The sequence below is a fragment of the Schistocerca cancellata genome, chromosome 12 (assembly GCF_023864275.1).
Source record: "Schistocerca cancellata isolate TAMUIC-IGC-003103 chromosome 12, iqSchCanc2.1, whole genome shotgun sequence".
NCBI lineage: Eukaryota > Metazoa > Arthropoda > Insecta > Orthoptera > Acrididae > Schistocerca > Schistocerca cancellata.
The window spans coordinates 128,405,103-128,427,195 of NC_064637.1; the positions used below are offsets into that span (position 1 = coordinate 128,405,103).

Below are 22,093 nucleotides of genomic sequence, written 5' to 3' on the forward strand. Positions count from 1 at the left end.
CGTGCTCAGCAATCACCTAGGTGTTTTCTTGGACATGAACCATAAGTCAAAAAGAATCAGAAGTGGAACAGAGACAGACAAGGATATTTTGTATAGGTTGGGTGGGCAGCAGAATACCACTGTGGGATGGATGGAGAGGATATTCCTCATTTCAGGCACAACAAAAGGTAGTTCAAACCCATTCGGGTTGGTGCTGAGTCATTTTTTTTGGGGGGGGGGGGGTGGCTCTTTTGAGGCCAGTCAGTATGTGAGAGAGATCATAAACGACTGGGAGACAAGGCATGGGAGATCTGTTTGTGGGAATACAGCGTGTATGGCAATTTTGGGCAGTGGAAACCTCGGCGAGAGCCTCAGCATATTTGGAGAGGGATTGTTTGTCATTGCAGATGTGCCAAATACGTGAAGCTATGCTGTACGGAGGACTTCTTGGCATGGAATGTGTGGCAGCTGTTGAAATAGAAGTATTGTTGGTGGGTGATAGGCTTAAAGTGGAAAGAGGTACTGATGGAGCCATCCGTGAGGTGGAGATCGACACTGATGAAGGTGGCTTTTTGTGCTGATGAGGACCAGGTGAAACAAATAGGGGAGAATGTGCTGCAGTTCTGAAGGAATGTGGATAGAATGTCATCTCTCTCCATCTTAATTCATATTGTTCTTTGCCCATCCCAACTTTTCCATTGTTCGATTTTGACTAGTAGAGATCTTTTTTTATTTCTTTGTCTGTATCAATCTACTTATAATAATTTCCTAGCTTCAGCTATTGTGTATGACCTGATGTGAGAAATATGACTAATCAGCAAAATCACATGGCTCAGCTACTGCCCTAATTGCGGAAAAAAGCAGAATGTCACAATCACTGCAAAGGTGGGTGGAAGTAAAATCGAAATGTGAGTCTCCAAGGCTAACAATCAGTGGGTCCAACAGCCAGCTTTTACATCCTTCAGGATGTCACAGCCAGATCAATGGCTTACAAGCTTTTGGTTTTGTGGCCAAGTTGTCAAGCACATTGAAATCAGATAGCTATTTGTTTTACTTCAGTTGATTATTTTATTGTGTGATGGTATTGCAGGTTCTATATTGGCACTACAAAATCATGACAATCAATTATACATATAATGCTTGGAACCATGCGTACTTTCAACAATGCAAGGAAAACAGGATTAGCCTCGCAACTGTACAACTGCTGCTAAAATAAACTGTAAAATTCTAAAAGTGTGTTGAAATTAAAGACATTCAAATAAAAGATTTATTTAATGCATTTTATTTAAAGTTTTCACAAAAAATGTGTAACAGTTCTGTTTAATTTTATAATTCTCTCTATATAAAAACAAAGTACATAAACTAATCAGTATATACACTCTATAAACCGCTGCTCAAAAGAACACGCCACCCGTAAAACAAAAAAAAAACCCACTGGGTCATGAGCTGTTACTGTTTGAAAGAAGCAATGTGAAAAGAACAGGCCAAAGATCTTGTCAGTGCATTTAATGTCATCCTTGTGGCAGAGAAATATCACTCACATATAACACAGATAACCCAACTTGAGGATGCTCACAACCAAAACGACAGTGATGTTCAATTTGTAGTCCAGCAAGTTGGTTTATCTTCTCTCCATTATGTAGAGCACTGGATAATGATAAAGTACTTTACACACAATGTTTTTACTGATCTCATGATTAAATTGTCCCTCAATATTCAGGAATAAACTGTTGACAATAGTTAGGCTGAGCACTTACTGCTCCTTTCAAACCCTAGCCTTTGTCACTACACAGGTACTCTTCTGGTCCTGTCTGATACTGCATGTGAAACTGATGATGGGACAAGGTTACCACAATTAAACAATCGGAAACAGTAAAAACTGAATTACTTAAGAAAGACTGAAATACTTTTGATTAGGCTAAACAATAAATAAAAGCAAATGCATAGTTCAGGACACAGAAAATGGGACTAGACAAAAATCCATGTAAAATGTTTCTTTTAATACAAAATTTGTGTTTTGTAATGTGTAAAACATTAACATTAAAATACATGTAAGGAAGAGTGGTATTATATTACGTAAAATTATTCATGTTTCATTAAATTACATCAGAAAAACTAATTACTTCTTCTTAAAAAAATAATGCGCCATTCCAAGGAAAAAGAAAATGGTCCCAAATATCCATATTTTATCACTCTCAAAACTGCTCTTTTCCCTTCTAACACCAAAACTTACAAAGCAATTACACACAAGCATTTGTTACTCTGCAACTGAGACAAAATTTCACTGTATAAAGGAACACCATTGATTTAAAACCAATGTTACATCAAGGTTTTAATATTACTAGCGTGTGTGTTAATGAATGTCAGATGGAAAAAACAGTCTTCTTGAACTGCAATTTGTGAAGTGCAATGAACCTTTCACATTTCAAATATATGTTACATTAACTGTAGTACAATCTCTATCATTTTCTTTCCATAGGCATACATACGAATGGCCACATATATTGTTATAGGAAATGTCAAGTACCAGAAACTTATTTGTATGCACAGCTTTAATCTGTATTCAAATAAATTATTTTCAATACTTTTTTAAGCAGCTGTAGCAGTAATAACTGATTTTGTGTTTCAGGGTGTAATATTAATCGTATTCAGTGTATCATAATTAAACGCACACCCAAGGAATATCAGTACGATGCCCCAGAAACTAATTTTACATTAGTGGCAACCTGTAAACTGTTTACATAAACAAAATGAACACTATGGTGGGTATCAGAACAAGAAATTAAAGGAGTACAATATTGGGAGAACAAAATGCATATCATCAATATTTCTTTTCTTTTAAATAAATACTTTGTACAAAACAAGCTTTGCATGATTCTATGTACTGTCCTTACAAACACAAATTAAATACAATCTGTACAGTCACAAAATGGGGCACATGCCTCGACAGTGTGCTTGCGGGCAACTCTTTATACTGTCACTGGCATACAGGTCCTGGCACAGTGCTGTGGAGAAGTGTTTAGCCGCAGCCGCTCTGAGCACTGCTGGCAACCTGTTTCTTCGCTGGAGGCCTGTGGTCGTGCTTCGTCTGCTCATGACGGAACTCACATCCCGTGTCGCGGAGGGGTGGCTTCTTGTGAGAGCAGAAGTTGCTAGGAGGGCTGTGGGCTGTGCAGGCGCAGCTCCGAAGCTGCCCCCAGTCTACGGTGCCCTCTCTATGACTTTTCGCTCGTGGCGTGCACGACGCCCGGTTTGAACCTCGGTAGACACAGTCCAAACTTGGACTCGATACCGGCAAATATAGGCAGTGCGACCTGGTAACCTCCGATGTGGTCCGGGTTTGTCGACTTCATTTCGTCAGCCACGCCGGTTGCGGGTACGTTCAGCTCCGACCCCGCTGGACGTCTGGATTTTGAAATTACCAGAGAAACAGGAATACACAATTTAGACATAATGGCAATGAACAAGTAAAAAGATTGATTACAAATGAAATTATCAGCAGGGAAACAATCAATATTTATATGACATTCAACCTTTCAGTATTTTAATGATACTGACAGTGAAATATATTAAAAAATTTAAAATGTCATTAATATGTAGTAACCTGTTATATCCTTGTTAACTCACTGATTAATTAAGCCACGATGGCCATTTGAAAACTCTGATAATACTAAAAGAAAACAGCAGTTTTCCATCAACTATAAGGCAATATCTATTATTAGGCACCAATGCCCACAGATGTACTGTTATTCACACATATTACAATGAGATATTATTTTCTGTCTCAAATGACCCCACATTTAAATAAATTTAGTGCTATATTTTACTTTATTTTTGTATAAAACCATGACATTTAATTACCAAATTACTGTCTCAAATTCAAAACTTCCATGTATGTTGAGAAATGAACCTGCATTACAAGGGGACAAGATTTAATTACCACTGGAAATACCTGCTTAATACCCTACACACACCAGTTACATAGGGTGCAGGAAAACAATCTGACCAAAAGTGTAGGGCAGAAACACATCAAACAAAGGAATCTGACTTGGAACTAGAGGTCGCAGTTGCATATTTTTGGCTGAATGTAACTGAAATCTCACATATGGATATCTTTACTCAAAATGAAAAGTAATTCACAGAAAATATATATGTAAAAAAAACTAATCCTCACAACAAGAAAAACTTAATGCATCACATGCATATGTATCATACTTAGCTGACATACTACAAAAAAGTCAAAGTAAATGAAAAACAAGTATTCTCTTGTAAACAAATTTGTCGTCACTTAATTAACATGAGTATGTCGTAGAAAATGTTCAAACTGACCACCATTTTCGCACTGGCATAAAACATAACAATGATGCACAAATTTGCAAGTTCTCTGAAATACATTAGTAGTAGTATGAATTATTTCTGCTGCTGCCATAACATGAGGCGCCTAGTCCTGTTCATCCTCAAATGGCATTGCATACACGCTCTCTTTCCGGGTATCCCACAGCATAACATTCAGTGTGTTCAGTCTGCAAACGTGGAGGCCACTATGATGGTCCATCTTGTCTGACCCATCTGCAGCAAAGGCCCTGTTTGGGTGATATAACACAGCATGTGCAAAATGTCGAAAGTTCCCACTCAATTACAGCAAATCACTCTTGATGATGATGGACATACATTCCATGAGGGTTCTGTAGTGTGCAAATTGGGAATGCCTTCACAGGTAAAGCAATCCTAATCATTTTTGGAACTAGTCACTCAGGGAAGTCGCCTGGACCCACAGCTCGTATCTTTTGCCACTGGACATTCCAGGTGTGATGATGGTCCATGCCATGTTCACAAGCTTATATTTTAACTAAAGTTCAGTCTTGATCACAACACTTATGTCTCAATAACATAGGTTGTGATCAAGACTGAACTTTAGTTAAAATATAATACTCTATTGATCACTGTTTCCAAAAATGTTTACCAAAAATGTTCACAAGTGATTCATCCGGTACTTGTCATTAGATCTTGTTCTATCTATTTGATGTAAAACATCTTTGTCAAGCTGACCAGTATGAACAGTGTGTCTCCTGCCTGTATTGTGCTTATTAGCCTGCAAAGAGGCCTCTCTCTCTCTCTCTCTCTCTCTCTCTCTCTGTGTGTGTCAGCTGTCAGAAAAATATTTTTCTGAGACAGCTTACAATTTGTATAAAGTTCCTGGTAAATCCTACAACCTGCCCTTCCAATGTCATGTGTAGTGCCATAGACCACAAGAGCATGTCAATTAATTCATGCCGTGTGAAACCATGGGTAACAGAAGAAATACTTCAGTTGACTGATGAAAGGAGGAAGTACAAACATGTTCCGGGAAAATCAGGAATACAGAAATACAAGTCGCTGAGGAATGAAATAAATAGGAAGTGCAGGGAAGCTAAGACGAAATGGCTGCAGGAAAAATGTGAAGACATCGAAAAAGATATGATTGTCGAAAGGACAGACTCAGCATACAGGAAAGTCAAAAGACATTAAAAGCAACGGTGGTAACATTAAGAGTGCAACGGGAACTCCACTATTAAATGCAGAGGAGAGAGCAGATAGGTGGAAAGAATACATTGAAAGCCTCTATGAGGGTGAAGATTTGTCTGATGTGATAGAAGAAGAAACAGGAGCCGATTTAGAAGAGATAGGGGATCCAGTATTAGAACTGGAATTTAAAAGAGCTTTGGAGGACTTACGGTCAAATAAGGCAGAAGGGATAGATAACATTCCATCAGAATTTCTAAATTCATTGGGGAAAGTGGCAACAAAACGACTATTCACGTTGGTGTGTGGAATATATGAGTCTGGCAATATACCATCTGACTTTCGGAAAAGCATCATCCACACAATTCCGAAGATGGCAAGAGCTGACAAGTGCAAGAATTATCGCACAATCAGCTTAACAGCTCATGCGTCGAAGCTGCTTACAAGAATAATATACAGAAGAACGGAAAAGAAAATTGAGAATGCGCTAGGTGACGATCAGTTTGGCTTTAGGAAAAGTAAAGGGACGAGAGAGGCAACTCTGACGTTACGGCTAATAATGGAAGCAAGGCTAAAGAAAAATCAAGACACTTTCATAGGATTTGTCGACCTGGAAAAAGCGTTCGACAATATAAAATGGTGCAAGCTGTTCGAGATTCTGAAAAAAGTAGGGGTATGCTATAGGGAGAGACGGGTCATGTACAATATGTACAACAACCAAGAGGGAATAATAAGAGTGGACGATCAAGAACGAAGTGCTCGTATTAAGAAGGGTGTAAGACAAGGCTGTAGCCTTTCGCCCGTACTCTTCAATCTGTACATCGAGGAAGCAATGATGGAAATAAAAGAAAGGTTCAGGAGTGGAATTAAAATACAAGGTGAAAGGATATCAATGATACGATTCGCCAATGACATTGCTATCCTGAGTGAAAGTGAAGAAGAATTAAATGATCTGCTGAACGGAATGAACGGTCTAATGAGTACACAGTATGGTTTGAGAGTAAATCAGAGAAAGACGAAGGTAGTGAGAAGTAGTAGAAACGAGAACAGCGAGAAACTTAACATCAGGATTGATGGTCACGAAGTCAATGAAGTTAAGGAATTCTGCTACCTAGGCAGTAAAATAACCAATGACAGACGGAGCAAGGAGGACATCAAAAGCAGACTCGCTATGGCAAAAAAGGCATTTCTGGCCAAGAGAAGTCTACTAATATCAAATACCGGCCTTAATTTGAGGAAGAAATTTCTGACGATGTACGTCTGGAGTAGAGCATTGTATGGTAGTGAAACATGGACTGTGGGAAAACCGGAACAGAAGAGAATCGAAGCATTTGAGATGTGGTGCTATAGACGAATGTTGAAAATTAGGTGGACTGATAAGGTAAGGAATGAGGAGGTTCTACGCAGAATCGGAGAGGAAAGGAATATGTGGAAAACACTGATAAGGAGAAGGGACAGGATGATAGGACATCTGCTAAGACATAAGGGAATGATTTCCATGGCACTAGAGGGAGCTGTAGAGGGCAAAAACTGTAGAGGAAGACAGAGATTGGAATACGTCAAGCAAATAATTGAGGACGTAGGTTGCAAGTGCTACTCTGAGGTGAAGAGGTTAGCACAGGGGAAAAAAAAAAAAAAAAAAAAAAAAAAAAGAAATGTGAAACCATATTCCACGTTGCAACTCACTCACTCATTGGTACCTGCTCTAGTCAGATAGCTCTTCCTACTAAAAACAATGAAAGGATACTTAAAACCAATTTTCTGCATTGCACTTCAATCACTTGTAAAAACAGTGAGTACAGTGCAATTTTATTTACATCTGGAAAATACAAACAAATTTCAGACTTGAGACCATCTCACAGCAGAGCTGTTGATGACACATGTAGAAACGTAAATATGCAACCCCTAGTTTCTACACTCAAATTCTTTCGTTTGATGCTGTCTTCTTACCCTACACTTCTGATCAAATTGTTTTTCTGCACCTTGTATATAAAACTATATAGAGCACGATTTATGTTAGGAAATTATGCTTACAAATAAAATATACAGAGCACCCTAAAAATTGGCTTTTTTCAAGTCCTTTTATTTTTTAAATAAATTTCAAAAGCTTTGGAGGACCTCTGGACAGTCTGACATGGATAAATTATAGCTATTTTATTTTTGTTAGAAAGTTTTATCATGTACAGCAACCACATACAACTAAAAAAAAAAAATACCACATGAGGCTATAAGGCTAAAATACATCACTGAAATAGAGAAGAATTAAAGGAGTGATCAATTTAGCAAAATTTCACAGCATGTACAATGGACCACTGTTTCTTACTTTAATTTAAGATTGTCTCAATTTATTCCAGAAAATACTCAATACTTTTTCAGTGGAAGCAGCAGTAGTTCAAGATAAGTATCCCATTGTCATTTTATTTAAACCTATAAACACTGACTGTATATAACATGTGAATCACAAATGCTCCGGTGCAAAATATGTACATAAGTATGTGAGACAATTTTAGTATTTACATTTAAGAACAAGCTGAAGCAAACTCACTAAGCCTACACTATGTCTGTCTTGTGATCCGAAATCAGCTAATAAATAAATCAGCAGTGAACTTGCAGAAAGTTAATGCACTTGCTTTCTCATGTAATTATCCATTCCCTCCATTCCAATATTCTCCAACATGCACTGCAGTTTTTGAAACATTATTAGAAATTCCAAAATAAATATGTAATAAAGTGTTCCAAAATGCAATACATGAAGATTATTTTAGGGAACAATTGTCTATATTCTGTACGTCTTCGATTTAGCTTCCACAATTACAACTAACTATACAGTATATGGACAGAGCACTGAAAAAATCCAACTGCTGCAACAACAGCAAAACAAGTCTAGGAAAATCTTTATTAAACAATTAAATTGCTGTATGAAGGTTTCAAAAACTTTAGTAATGTATAATTTCAGAAAAAAACAAAACCTCACTAATTCTATGATGGAAACACTGGAAATGAGGAAAAGCAACCATTCGTCTAATGTGTGTCACACTGGAAAAAGTAACATACATACATACATGTATATAAAAGGAAAAGTCACATGAGAAAACTTTAAAATTACAAACCGACAAAGTGACTGACCGTCAATTTACTTCAGGAGGCAAGGTGCTATTGTATGCAGCACTTAGAATTTTGCCTTTCGAAGTGTTGGCCAGTCATTCTGTCTACTTGTGATTTTACACGCATATGTATGGTCACCCATCCACACATTACATTAAATAAATCCCACCATGAATGAGTGTGTTCAGGGATATGAAATGAGCAAGGTTTGAGATTCACAGGCAGACGCAATATTGCAGGCTACTTCTGTGAAGTATACGAATGACAAGTTGTAACTATATCTAATATATTCACATTATTAATTATGGGAATCACTTGCAGACTGCTTTTTTTAAATGCTTTACGGATTATGGTGGTATACATATTCATAGAAATTCAGCTATTTTCAAAAGAGCTGCTGCTTTTTTCCTTACATTACTCTGCTGCTTTGCTTGTCCACCACTTCATCCTAAGTGTTAATGAAACTTATTTCACAGATTACTGTCAGCTGCCTATATTCTTGTAAAATTAAAACCTGTATAATAAAAGCATTTGAGCTCAGTGGAATTAAACCCTTAAGTTCAAATATTCTGAAAACTATAGGAAGAGTAGCTAGTAAGATAGTTTCTAACTGCATATTTTAACATGATGTACCGTATGTGTACAAGGAGGGGGGGGGGGGGGGGGGAATTTCTTGGATTTCCAGGTTAAAAACGCACTTTTTCCCCCCACGTGAAAATACACTTCTTCCAATGTGAAAAATACACTCTCCCATGATAAATGACAATATACTTTCCCTTGGAGCTGTAAAAATAAAGGTTTTATACACCAGCATGGAACTTCAGAGACTGAAAATACTCAGCAAAAACAAATATTTTGGAAAGATTGTGATGTGCAGCAATGTTTATGCTCCATATTTTCATATAACGATACACAGCATATTTTTGTATTTGTATTACGAAAGTATAGATTTGAAACAGCATGTCGGTTTCTGAAGCATTGAAATCGAGATTAACATGCGATTTTTTAAGCCAATCATAGCTCATGTCACATGATCTTGCCAGCCAATGACTGCAGATATTCAGAGCATGGGACATGTGACGTAGTCAGCCAACAGCAACATCACTGTTAAGTAGTGTGAACACACAGATAGGGAAAGTTAACAGTTTGAATAAAAGTACATGGTGTAGCTACAAGAAAAGTTGAGCTTTCACATATAATATTGCTCTTTTTTGCATGTGTTATACTTTAAAATACATTATCAAATGTGCCACTAAAATTTTAAATAATGACAATGTCTGGTGTTCTGGGCTTGAAATTCTTCTAAGTGGCTAATCCTCAGTGTGTTAAGTTTTAAATGAGAGTAAAATGCTCTGTGATTTAAAAAAAATTCATTGCACATTCGCACACGTAACATAATTCATCTTGTGTAAAAGGAAATTTACTTTGAAACTAACGGTTTTCAAAGTAGCATTTGCAATATTTTCCCATAATCTGTTAGAAATAGCTTCATTTCAGCAGTTGCTAGAGAGCGCCAGAGAACAGACATTACTGCTTGTGGGCAGCTACAATGATGTAGGAAGCCTGTACGTATATAGTATTAAGAGATCTTACATGACATCATAAAAGAAATAGGATACTCCAAGAGCATCAGAATTTTGAAAATCATACTAAAATGCATAATTCGGCTTAAAGTGCAAAATCATATGTCCATATTCACAATAAAGTAGGCCCCAACCTGATATTAAGGTTTTCAGTGCGGTTTTCGGGATGCAAATTTTCTTGGTGGACCACTACAGTATTATCTCATGTTTTGTTCTTTATTATGGCATAATTCCATACATGCCATTAGATTAAAATGTGCACTTGAAATTCAGTGACAAATGAAACTAGCCAATAGTGCAGAATGAAACACTTCACTTCTGATAAACTGACTGCCTATGGGGAGAAGATTAATAAAAGCTGCATTTATTTAAGCAAACTAACAAAAGTAACTTCATTATTATGCAAGGCGACTGACTGCCAAAAATGTGGAAATAAAATCAAATCAGAAAACTGAAACTAATAACATATGTTAGCCTTCCGTAATTATGTGAATGTATTTTAATTCACTTGACAGCTCCCAACCACAGAAATCCAATTAGTTTTAATTTGATGTGAGAAGCGTAAATTAAGAGGAAACAGCAAAACCACTTAACTTGGGGACTGGAAGACTCAGTTTTGTGTCGTGTTAATGAAAGAGTGTTCAAATAATGGAAAGTGCAGTTTGGAATAAAAACAATATTATGAAAAAAATAGTACCCCCATTTGGATCTCTGGGTGGGGACTACTCAGGAGGATGTGTCAGCAGGAGAAACAAAATTAGTGTTCTAATGATCAGAGCATGGAATGTCAAATCCTTTAACTGGGCAGGTTTCTGGGAAATGGATAGATTAAAGTTAGACATAGTGGGAATCAGTGAAGTTCATTGGCAGCAGTAACAGGGCTTATACCCGGGTGAGTACAGGATTACACATACAAAATCAAATAGGGGTAATACATGAGTAAGTTTAGTAATGAAAGATAAAATAGGAATGTGGATACGCTAATACGAACAGCATAGGGAACATGAAGGCAACACCCACCACAGTAGTACAAGTTTACATGTCAACTAGTACTGTAGATGATGAAGAGAGAGAAGAAATGTATGATGAGAGAAAAGAAATTATTCACATAGTTGAGAGAGATGAAAATTTAACAGTGATGGGGGACTGGAATTCAATAGTAGGGAAAGGAAGGGAAGGAAAAACCTTAGGTGAATATGGACTGGGGAAAGAGGAAGCCACCTAGTAGAATTCTGCACATAGCATAATTTGATCATCACTAGCGCTTGGTTTAAGACTCATCGAAGACTGATGTATACGTGGAATAAACCTGGAGACACAGGAAGGTTTCAGACTCATTATATAATGGTAAGAGAGGTTTTGGAACCGGATTTTAAATTTTAAGACATTTCCAGGGGCACATGTGGACTCTGACCACAATTTATCGGTCATGAACTGTAGACTGAAACTGAAGAAATTGCAAAAAGATTGAAAATTATGGAAATACAATCTAAATAAGTTGAGAGAACCAGAGGTTGTTGAGAGTTTTAGAGGTAGCATTAGGTAATGCTTGACCAGAGCATGGGAAAGGAATACAGTAGATGATGAATGTATAGTGTTGAGAGATGACATAGTGAAGGCAGCAGGGGCCCAAATAGGAAAAAAGATGAGACTTAGTAGAAATCCTCCAATAACACAGGGGATATTGAATTTAATTCATGAAAAGAGAAAATATAATAATGCAGTAAATGAAGTAGGTGAAAGTGAATACAAATGCCTAAAAATGGTCAAACAGGGATGGCTACAAGAAAATGTAAGACTTTACGAGAATGTACCATGACAGAAAAGATAATCATCTATAGGAAATCTAAATAAGCCTTTGTAGAAAAGAGAAGAAGGTGTATGAATATCAAGAGCTCTGAGGGAAATACAGTCTTAAGCAGAGGAGGGAAAGCTGAAAGGTGGAAGGAATATCAGTACAAGGGAGATGTACTTGATGGCAATATCACAGAAATGGAAGAGAACACAGATGAAGATAAGGTGGGAGATACGATACAGCAAGAAGAATTTCACAGAGCACTGGAAGACCTAAGTCAATACAAGGTCCTGGGAGTAGACAATGTTCTGTTAGAACCACGGATAGCCTTGGGAGAACCAGCCATGACAAAACTCTTCCATGTAGTGTGCAAGAGGTATGAGACAGGCGAAATACCCTCCGACTTTATGAAGAATGTAATAATTCAAACTGCAAAGAAAGCAGGCGCTGACATGTGTGAATACTACCAAAATATTAGTTCAATACGTCACTGTTGCATAACACTAACACAAATTCCTTACAGAGGAAGAATGGAAAAACTGGCTGAAATCAACCTTTGGGAAGATCTGTTTGGATTCCGCAGACATATAGGAAAACACTAGACAATACTGACCCTACGATTTCTCTTACAAGAGAGGTCAAGCAAGGAAATGCAAACCTACATTTATAGCATTTGTAAACTTAGAGAAAGTTTTGACAATGTTGACTGGAGTATCATCTTTGAAATTCTGAATGTAGCAGGGACAAAATACAGAGAGCAAAAGAGTATTGACATCTTGTACAGCAACCATACAGTAGTTATAAGAGTCAATGGGCATGAAAGGGAAGCTGTGGTTGAGAAGGGAGTGACACAGGGTTGTAGCCTATCACCTAATGTTATTCAATCTATACACTGAGCAAGCAGTAAAGGATACCAAAGAAAAATATGGAGTAGGAATTAATGCTCTGGGAGAAAAGATACGAACTTTGAGGTTTGCCAGTGACATTATAATTCTGTCAGAGATAGCAAAGGACTTGGAAAAGCAGTTGAACAGAATGGACAACATCTTGAAAGGATATAAGATAAACATCAACAAAAGCAAAATAATGGTAATGGAATGTAGTGTAATTACATCAGGTGATGCTGAGGAAATCGGATTAGGAAATGAGACACTTAAAGTAGTAGTAGTAGCAGAGAGTTTTGCTATTTGTGCAGCAAAATAAGTGATGATGGCCGAAGTAGAAAGGATATAAAATGTACATTACCAATGACAAGAAATGCCTTTTTGAAGAAGAGAAGACTGTTAACATCGCATATAGATTTAGGTGTCAAGAAGTCTTTTTCTGAAAGTATTTGTATGGAGTGTAGCCACGTATGGAAGTGAAACGTTGAAAGCAACAGAACAGAAGCTTTTGAAATGCAGTGCCACAGAAGAATGCTTAAGATCAGATGGTAGATCACATAACTAATGAGGAGGTACTGAACAGAAATGGGGGAAAAGAAAATTGTGATACAACCTGACTGGAAGACTAGATCAGTTGATAGGATACATTCTAAAATATCAATGGACCATCAATTTAGTATTACAGGGAAGTGTTTGGGGGGTACAAATTGTAGAGAGAGACCAAGAAATGAATACAGTAAGCAGATTCAGGAGAAGGTAGGCTGCAGTAGTAGGTGAAGAGGCATGCATAGGATAGAGTAACATAATGGAGTGACTGTGTGGGGAAACTCAAACAAACAAGAAACAAAACGAGTGTTCACACACACACACACACACACACACACACACACATATATATATATATATATATATATAAAACCAATTAGGACCATTTTAAGAAGAAAGACCTCTGAAATGTGCAGAAAATGTTTCAAGAATTTAGGTATCTTAACTTTTTCATTGTTGTATATGCAAAACAATAATGTACATCACAAAAGGTAGTGAGGACTGGATTACAAATGCTAGTGTACACACCCACAATACAAGAAGGAAGAATGAAGTACGGAGCACATCCCACCGACTGGCAATGCCAGAAAAAGGACCCCAGTACTCTGGTATCAGACTACTAAGAAGTCTGCCCAAAAACCTGCAAGATAGTGTACTTCACAATGACTTTCCAAAGAAACTTAAAAACTCTCTCATTGAGAGAAAGTTTTAAAGTGTTGCAGAATACTTATGCCATTACATTTGTATATATTGTTATTCATTATCAGTGATGTAAAAATGTAAGCTAAAGGTGTAGAAAAATAAGTGATAATGAATGTTAATACTTTGACATGTCCTATATTACACGTACATTTACTGTACACAATATAATCTTACAGGATCAAATAAAATTCAATTCAATTCAATAGAGCGCTGCATCACACCAGTCTTCAGTCCTGAGACTGGTTTGATGCAGCTCTGCATGCTACTCTATCCTGTGCAAGCTTCTTCATCTCCCAGTACCTACTACTGCAACCTACATCCTTCTGAATCTGCTTAGTATATTCATCTCTTGGTCTCCCTCTACGATTTTTACCCTCCACGCAGCCCTCCAATACTAAATTGGTGATCTCTTGATGCCTCAGAACATGTCCTACCAACCGATCCCTTCTTCTGGTCAAGTTGTGCCACAAACTTCTCTTCACCCCAATCCTATTCAATACTTCCTCATTAGTTATGTGATCTACCCACCTAATCTTCAGCATTCTTCTGTAGCACCACATTTCGAAAGCTTCTATTCTCTTCTTGTCCAAACTATTTATCGTCCATGTTTCACTTCCATACATGGCTACACTCCATACAAATACCTTCAGAAACGACTTCCTGACACTTAAATCTATACTCGATGTTAACAAATTTCTCTTCTTCAGAAACGCTTTCCTTGCCATTGCCAGTCTACATTTTATATCCTCTCTACTTCGACCATCATCAGTTATTTTGCTCCCCAAATAGCAAAACTCCTTTACTACTTTAAGTGTCTCATTTCCTAATCTAATTCCCTCAGCATCACCCGACTTCATTCGACTACATTCCATTATCCTCGTTTTGCTTTTGTTGATGTTCATCTTATATCCTCCTTTCAAGACACTGTCCATTCCATTCAACTGCTCTTCCAAGTCCTTTGCTGTCTCTGACAGAATTACAATGGCATCGGCGAACCTCAAAGTTTTTATTTCTTATCCATGGATTTTAGTACCTACTCCGAATTTTTCTTTTGTTTCCTTTACTGCTTGCTCAATATACAGATTGAATAACATCGGGGAGAGGCTACAACCCTGTCTTACTCCCTTCCCAACCACTGCTTCCCTTTCATGTCCCTCGACTCTTATAACTGCCATCTGGTTTCTGTACAAATTGTAACAGCAACGACATATGAAAAGGTTAGATTACTACTCACCATACAGAGAGATGTTGAGTCACAGACAAACACAACAAAAGTCTTTTTGTTGTGCTTGTCTGAGACTCAACATCTCCAGGACATTGGGAGTAACGATCTATTCTTTTCATAATATCATTGTTAAAACTCTATCACCTACTTGTGTCACCAGCAAACATCTCAGTTTCTGAAAATACACCGATGTCTTTGGTAATTTTGCATGATACTACATTTGTTGTTCTATCTCTACAATTTTGTTTGACTCCTGTGACGAGACTTTCTGGTTCTGAGATATACTGCATACATACATGGGGATGCCCATAGCACCACATTTTAGTTTGCCCTGTGAAATTTCATGATCAAAACAATCAAAGGCTTTGGCAAGCTTAGAGAGAAAGGTATCAGGGTAATTACTTTGTTAACGTGTGTAAGAAAATATTTATTGCTTTCTCTATACAGAATCCTTTATGTAAGCGAAACCAAGCATTTGTTGAATGGTGGTTATCCAAAAAATGGTTGAATATTCTTGTGTAAGTTATATTTCCAATAACATTTAGAACATGGGAAGCAAAGAGATGGATCTAAATTAGATCTAACTTTCATAAGCAAATTTTGGTCTATCAGGAAATACATCTTGACCGACTGGCTACAGCGGCAACTTAGGAAGGTGGTGCAAGATTTAAGTTTGTTGGTTAGTCAATCAGTTAGTTACACATTCCATGGATTGTTTTGCACGATTGATCATAATTATGTAGAACAAATCATTTTAGATTCATATTGCAAATTAATTTGTACATATGGTTACATGTAAGTTACTAATTTGCCCACCACTTTTTACATATTACAGTAATAGAATTTCTTCTATGGAATAAGGAGGAGGAGGAGAAACTTCCACATTTTTTTGAATTAAATTTTACTTTGCTGCTGTCAGACGTTTTATGTCACCGGGTAAGTGATCAATATTCCTTGTTGCAGCAATGTTTTTGAGCTAAAGACAACCTTAATGTGGAGTAATGAATGTCACTTTCCCTTCGGATATTGTAATTATGTACCATGTTGTTCCTTTTACACTGTAGTGGATTATTTACAAATATTCAAAATATGTCAACTTACAGATTTGTCACTGCCCAAGATTTGCAATGATTCTAAGTGCAAATGTGGCTGAACTATGTTGTTTCAGGAGTTCCAAAATGTGTTTTTTCTGACTCAAAGTCTCATCAATATGGACTTCTAAGAGTTTTGAAGTTTCAACTGTATTTATTACTTCCTCACCATCAGTTTCACTTATTAGTGTAATACGTCTAGATGTGCAAAACTATAAATGCAGTTTCTTTTTAAAATGGAGGGTGAGACCATTCGCAGTAAACCAAACAATGATACTTTTAAGAGCTTTGTTTACCATTACTTCTGTTTCTGTATGTATGCTTGAACTGTTTATAACAGTAGTGTTATCAAGCAAATAGAAGTAATTCTGTTTATTTATACTAGATGGAAGATCCCAAAATGAGATTTTCACTCTGCAGCGGAGTGTGCGCTGATACGAAACTTCATGGCAGATTAAAACTGTGTGCCGGACCGAGACATGAACTCGGGACCTTTACCTTTCGCGGGCAAGTGCTCTACCAACTGAGCTACCCAAGCACGACTCACGCCCCGTCCTCACAGCTTTACTTCTGCCAGTATCTCGTCTCCTACCTTTTAGATGGAAGACCATTTACATATATGAGGGACAGTCGTTAATCTAAGATTGAGCCTTGGGGAACTCCATATGTGATTTCGCCCCAGATAGAATATTGTCCCTGGACTATACTGCTTGAGTTACTATGTACAACTTCCTGCATCCTTTTTGTTAGAGATGACATTATTCATTGGTTAGCTAGATCATTAATCCCATAAAATGTCAAGTTATTTGTGATGCTATTTTATTATTCAATGCTTGTAAAATCTGGTGAGTGTACATGTAAACAGCATCTCAGTGGAACAACCTTTCTGAAACCCAAACTGCGAGGACATCTAAATCCACCCACCCGTTGTCTGCACATGTCAGTGGAGGATGGTGGTAGGGAACAGTGCAGGGAGAGAGAGGAGAATCGTGACACTTCGAAAGATGGTAATGAATATGTATCAACTGTTATATATTCCTACGTAACACACACATATAAGCTCCAGGTAAAGTGGTTGTGTTTCCTCATTTTTTTACACTATAAGACCTCTTATAAAAGCCAAAAAACACATTTACTATGATACTATGACCATGAGAGTTAGTAAGAAACACACAGATCTTTTGTTATGATATCCCAATAAGACATATTGTGAACTCTGTTGTACTTACTTCTCATAATACCAAATTAATATCCGTATGTTCATGCAAATGCAAGAATATCATTTCTTGGAAAGTCAAACCTTCAAATTAGGTAAGTTTCAAAGCAGGATTTTAAGAAAGATATCCATTAGAGACTGTTCAGTAGATTTCACAAGAGTTTAAAATAATTTTGTGTTAACTCCAGGAAAAGGCAACATTTTTACATTTTAAGAGAAAAACTGTTATAAATGATATATAATATTTATTCATGAGAGATAACGTGTTGAGGCTGATACTGCAATTAACATACGTGAAAGATTATAAATATCTATTGACATCACCTTTTGAATGTTTTTTTGCCCGGGCTGCATGCAAGCACATCCATGTCGGCTTTCAGAAACTAAAAACTACATTCAGATTCACAAGCATATTAAAAATAAGCCTATTTTCAGTATCAGATTTTTGACATGCTATATCACTGGTTGGAATTCTTTTATTCTTGCAGAGCATGAGAAGTGAAAACTGTGCCACAGAATAATACTAAAACACAGTCACCTGACTTTTATGGAAAGTACTCTCTACTATCCAAGTCACAAAGCTGTGTTTCACAAAGTGGCTCATTATCTCAATGTGTGAAAAAAATCCCCTTTCAATAATGTCCTACTTGCATCATCCTACTGATTTTATTTCCTTCGCTTTAGCTACTGTTGTCCTCCTCTGATCCAAATTCTATCCAACCCCGATTGGTAACACAGGAGAAGACCAAGGGAAAAACAAAAGAAAAGGCATAAGGAAAGCAAAAGAAAACACATAAAGAAATCTACAAACTACAGCATTCATTCATCACATTTAAAAAGTTCATCAGATGGTCACAGCTTAACATTGCTTTGACTCATGCTGATTTTAATAGTGAGAGACTGCTTTGGATTCTTCCTGCTTGAATGCCACTACATGGAATGAGGTAAGTTTGATGGCAAAGCCATAGTTTGAAGAATACCTGATGAACAATCATAAACATTTGAAATGTGTACTAAGTCAGGATGCAAATGTAAATCTTTGTATTTCACAGATGACAGATCCAGGTCTACCACTGATCAGTGACAATCAACTTCAATTTTCCATTATCTTACTCTCACTTTTCAAACTCCACATACTTGCATACCTTGCAGGAAAAGCTCATTTAAGAGAAAGGATGTGGTGGAAAATTGCTTAACCACAGCCTAAAGGACAACTGTAGACTGTAATTATTAATCATTAGCAATAACGATGCTGATACCAATCTCCCTCACATGTTAAAAATGTTAGCGTCTACAGTTACAGGGAACAGTCAACTGCAAAGTCCAAGTTTATCTGGGTTTAATCATCTCATTCTGAGGTATGTTAAAGAAGGGAATTAAATTATGGAAAGCACAGAAATCCTGAATCTGGACTGCAGGATGAGAATTTCAACAAGTTTATATTCCAAGTACAACACATGTACTGTGAGAAATAAGACCAGTTCTCATATCTACAGAAGGAGTTGTCATGCCATCAGCCTTCATTTGTATAGTGATGCAGTAATAAAAGTAGTAGAGGGTAAGCAATACACAACCACTTCATTCTGCCAAATAATGATATAAGGGAAACGAAAGTAGAAGCCTAAAGTTAACTAGTTCTTTTTCAAGCCAGATTTCATAAATAAATAAATAAATAAAATAAACCTCCACACATTTAGGAAGCAAAACTGAAACGAAGTTTGTAAATTTGTGACAGTATAAAAATAGCTTCCAAATTATATAGCACTGCCTGTCAGAAATTTTACCCCAACTTCCAAAAATTCCAAATGAAATATATCTGACTGTTTCTTTAGGAAATAATAAAGGACAAAATAAAAGATGAGGACCAATAACAGCATTTACAACTGGAAGAGAGCCTCGTAGACACAATATTTGGAAAGAACAAAGGTGATTATGATGGTGAACGACAGTTTCTGTCACATCTTACTCCCTTTTCTGTTGGTCCTGGCAGGCAACTTATTAGTTTCAATGACAACCATGACTTTTACTACATAACTTATACTTTGGTCTATTCTATTTTCTAGAAATCAACCATTCATCACTGAAATTCACACAAAAGTATACTTCAAATACCAACAGACCATCAGCTCCACTGGGTAGATAGTACACAGTCTTACTGCTACAGGTTTCTAAAGAGATAGGAGCAACTTCAGCTGCTAAGGTAATAGGTGCTTAACAACAAGCTAAGAAACATTAAACTCATTATTTTAGAAATATGTCCTTACCTCTGTACTGTTTCTTACAGTAGCTAAATCTGACAATGATTATCTACACAGTGGCTGCTTAATGTTTATACATTCAGATTCAGGGACACGTAAAGAAACTTACAGGTATTACATGCTGAGATATTCGGACTATGCTAATGTGCCAGCTGTGCACTTTGGATGAAAAATGCAATGTTGTAAAGTCTGCATTATACAATAAACATAAGCCCTTAGAAGTCTGATATCCCATACAATGTTCACTTGCGAAAAACTGCTCAAGAGAAACAAGCACAAACAGAAACTTACCAGAAATGTTGCACAATAGTATTTAAAAAATAACAGCAACAATAGCATTAAAAGTATCATAAAATGTAATAGACAAAATAATATATCTGCAAAATTGTGATTATGGCTCTCATTGCTGCAAGCCAGTGGCACATATATGCAGTTTATCTGCTAGTGAAAGTAACTGTATTGCAAATTAAAGAACAATTCAGTGTTATTACTCAAATAATCAGTTGCTGGCCATGTACAATTCCAAAATACATTACGCTATCAAAGAGTAACAAAAATCACACAAAAGGCGTACTTACCCAGGTAAGGAACTGGCAAGTTTGTAACCAAGCAGTGAAAATAAAAGATTTAAAAACTTTTGAAATTTATTTCTTGCATTAAAACTATAAGGAAGGGGTTGTTCTCTGTTCTTTACAACTTACAATGTCAACAGAGACAGATAATATTTAAACAACAGATACAGCAAAAAAAGAACTGTTCTGAGTGGTTCATTAATGACCACAAAATTGGTAATGGCATTACAACTTCAACAATGAACCTCTGTTGAGATAAAACAAGAAAGGATTGAAATCAGCCAGCTTTGGACATTTGTGTTTATCCACCACAGGAAAGTTTTGACCTCTGTAGCGTATTGTTCCTCCACACAAATATCCAGGGAATCAAGAACTACGAAGGATCTAAAATTTTACTTTCAAATCTGATAAAGTGAAATAAATTACTTTTAATAACTGTACAGTTGAAATGAAAAGACAAGAAGTTCAAAAAGCAGAGTCTGAATTAAAACAGGACTCACTCAAGCACTTTCTTAAACTTATGTTTACACAACAGATAATTATCTCACACAAGTTTGGAAAACAGTCAGATACTCACGTTCCTCCAAAGTCGATGAAGAATAATCTCTGAAGGACTTCGTAAGTAAGGAGAGTCACACCAAACTGAGGTGATGATCTAAAAACTCGGGCTGAAATCGAATACAAGCCAATTGATAAGAGAGACATTGCACAGGAAAAAGAGAATACAGCAAAAAGTTTGAAGTGCTGAACAAAAGCAGATTTTTATTGTAAGTAAAGAGTAACACTGAAAAGGCATTCACTACAGGGTGGTGGGATTGGCCTCAACTCTATTATCCATTGAGGTGGTGCAGGGGTTAAGGCATTGGACTTTTACTGCAGAGGAAATGTGTTGAAATCTGTGATTTAAATGGTTTCCCTAAATGCTTACACAAACACTGGTTGTTTCCTTTCAATAGGCCAAGGCCAATTTCATTTGAATTGCTGTCCATTATGAACTTTGAGAGTAGCCTGTAAAAGACCTCTACGCCATCCAGAGTTAAATGACTGATCACATCCACTGCTTTAAATGGTGTATTGTCTTAATCACACAACAGATTTTAAAGTTCAACTGCAGTATGAAGGAATAAAATTCAAGGAACAGCAGATCTGCGGGAGGTTAAAATGAATGTAAACATGGAAATGACAATTAAAATTAGATGGACTGTTCCGAAATACACTTTTTTGTGACCAACAAATAGATAACCTACAGTTACTTTTGTCATGTAGAATGATGAACTATAAACAATGATATGTAAAGAAAGATTACAATATGAAGTTTTCATTGCCATGTTTGTGGGTAGGTGCACTGGATTACTACTTTCAACAGGACTACACTGCCACCTTAATATCTGCAAGATTACAAAAATATTTACACTGTTGTAGCTGTAACTGTAAACTAACAATTTTATGTAAGCTCTTTTTGACATACCCACAGTGTACAGGTTATGAAATCATGCTGTGCAATAAACCACACATTTGTTTTCATACCACCGTAACAGACTGTGATTCTGAAGTAAAACAAAATTACTTTTACGTAAGTTATTACAGTAAATATATAAATTTGAATATGTGCACAAGATACATTACCACATCATG

The 22,093-nt window shown here is 36.7% G+C and overlaps 1 protein-coding gene across 2 annotated transcripts in view; it reads right to left on the reverse strand.

Moving 5' to 3' along the window:
* Positions 1–1,228: 1,228 nt before the first annotated feature.
* Positions 1,229–22,093, reverse strand: part of LOC126109884 (calcium-binding mitochondrial carrier protein Aralar1) — a 702,128-nt gene continuing 681,263 nt past the window's right edge. For both annotated transcript variants that reach the window (XM_049914970.1, XM_049914969.1), the window contains exons 16-17: positions 21,036–21,126; positions 1,229–3,384 (exon numbers count right to left, since the gene is read on the reverse strand). In XM_049914970.1, coding sequence (XP_049770927.1) covers positions 3,195–3,384; positions 21,036–21,126 — 281 coding nt within the window. In that variant the 3' untranslated portion in view covers positions 1,229–3,194. The remainder of the gene's footprint in view (positions 3,385–21,035; positions 21,127–22,093) is intronic.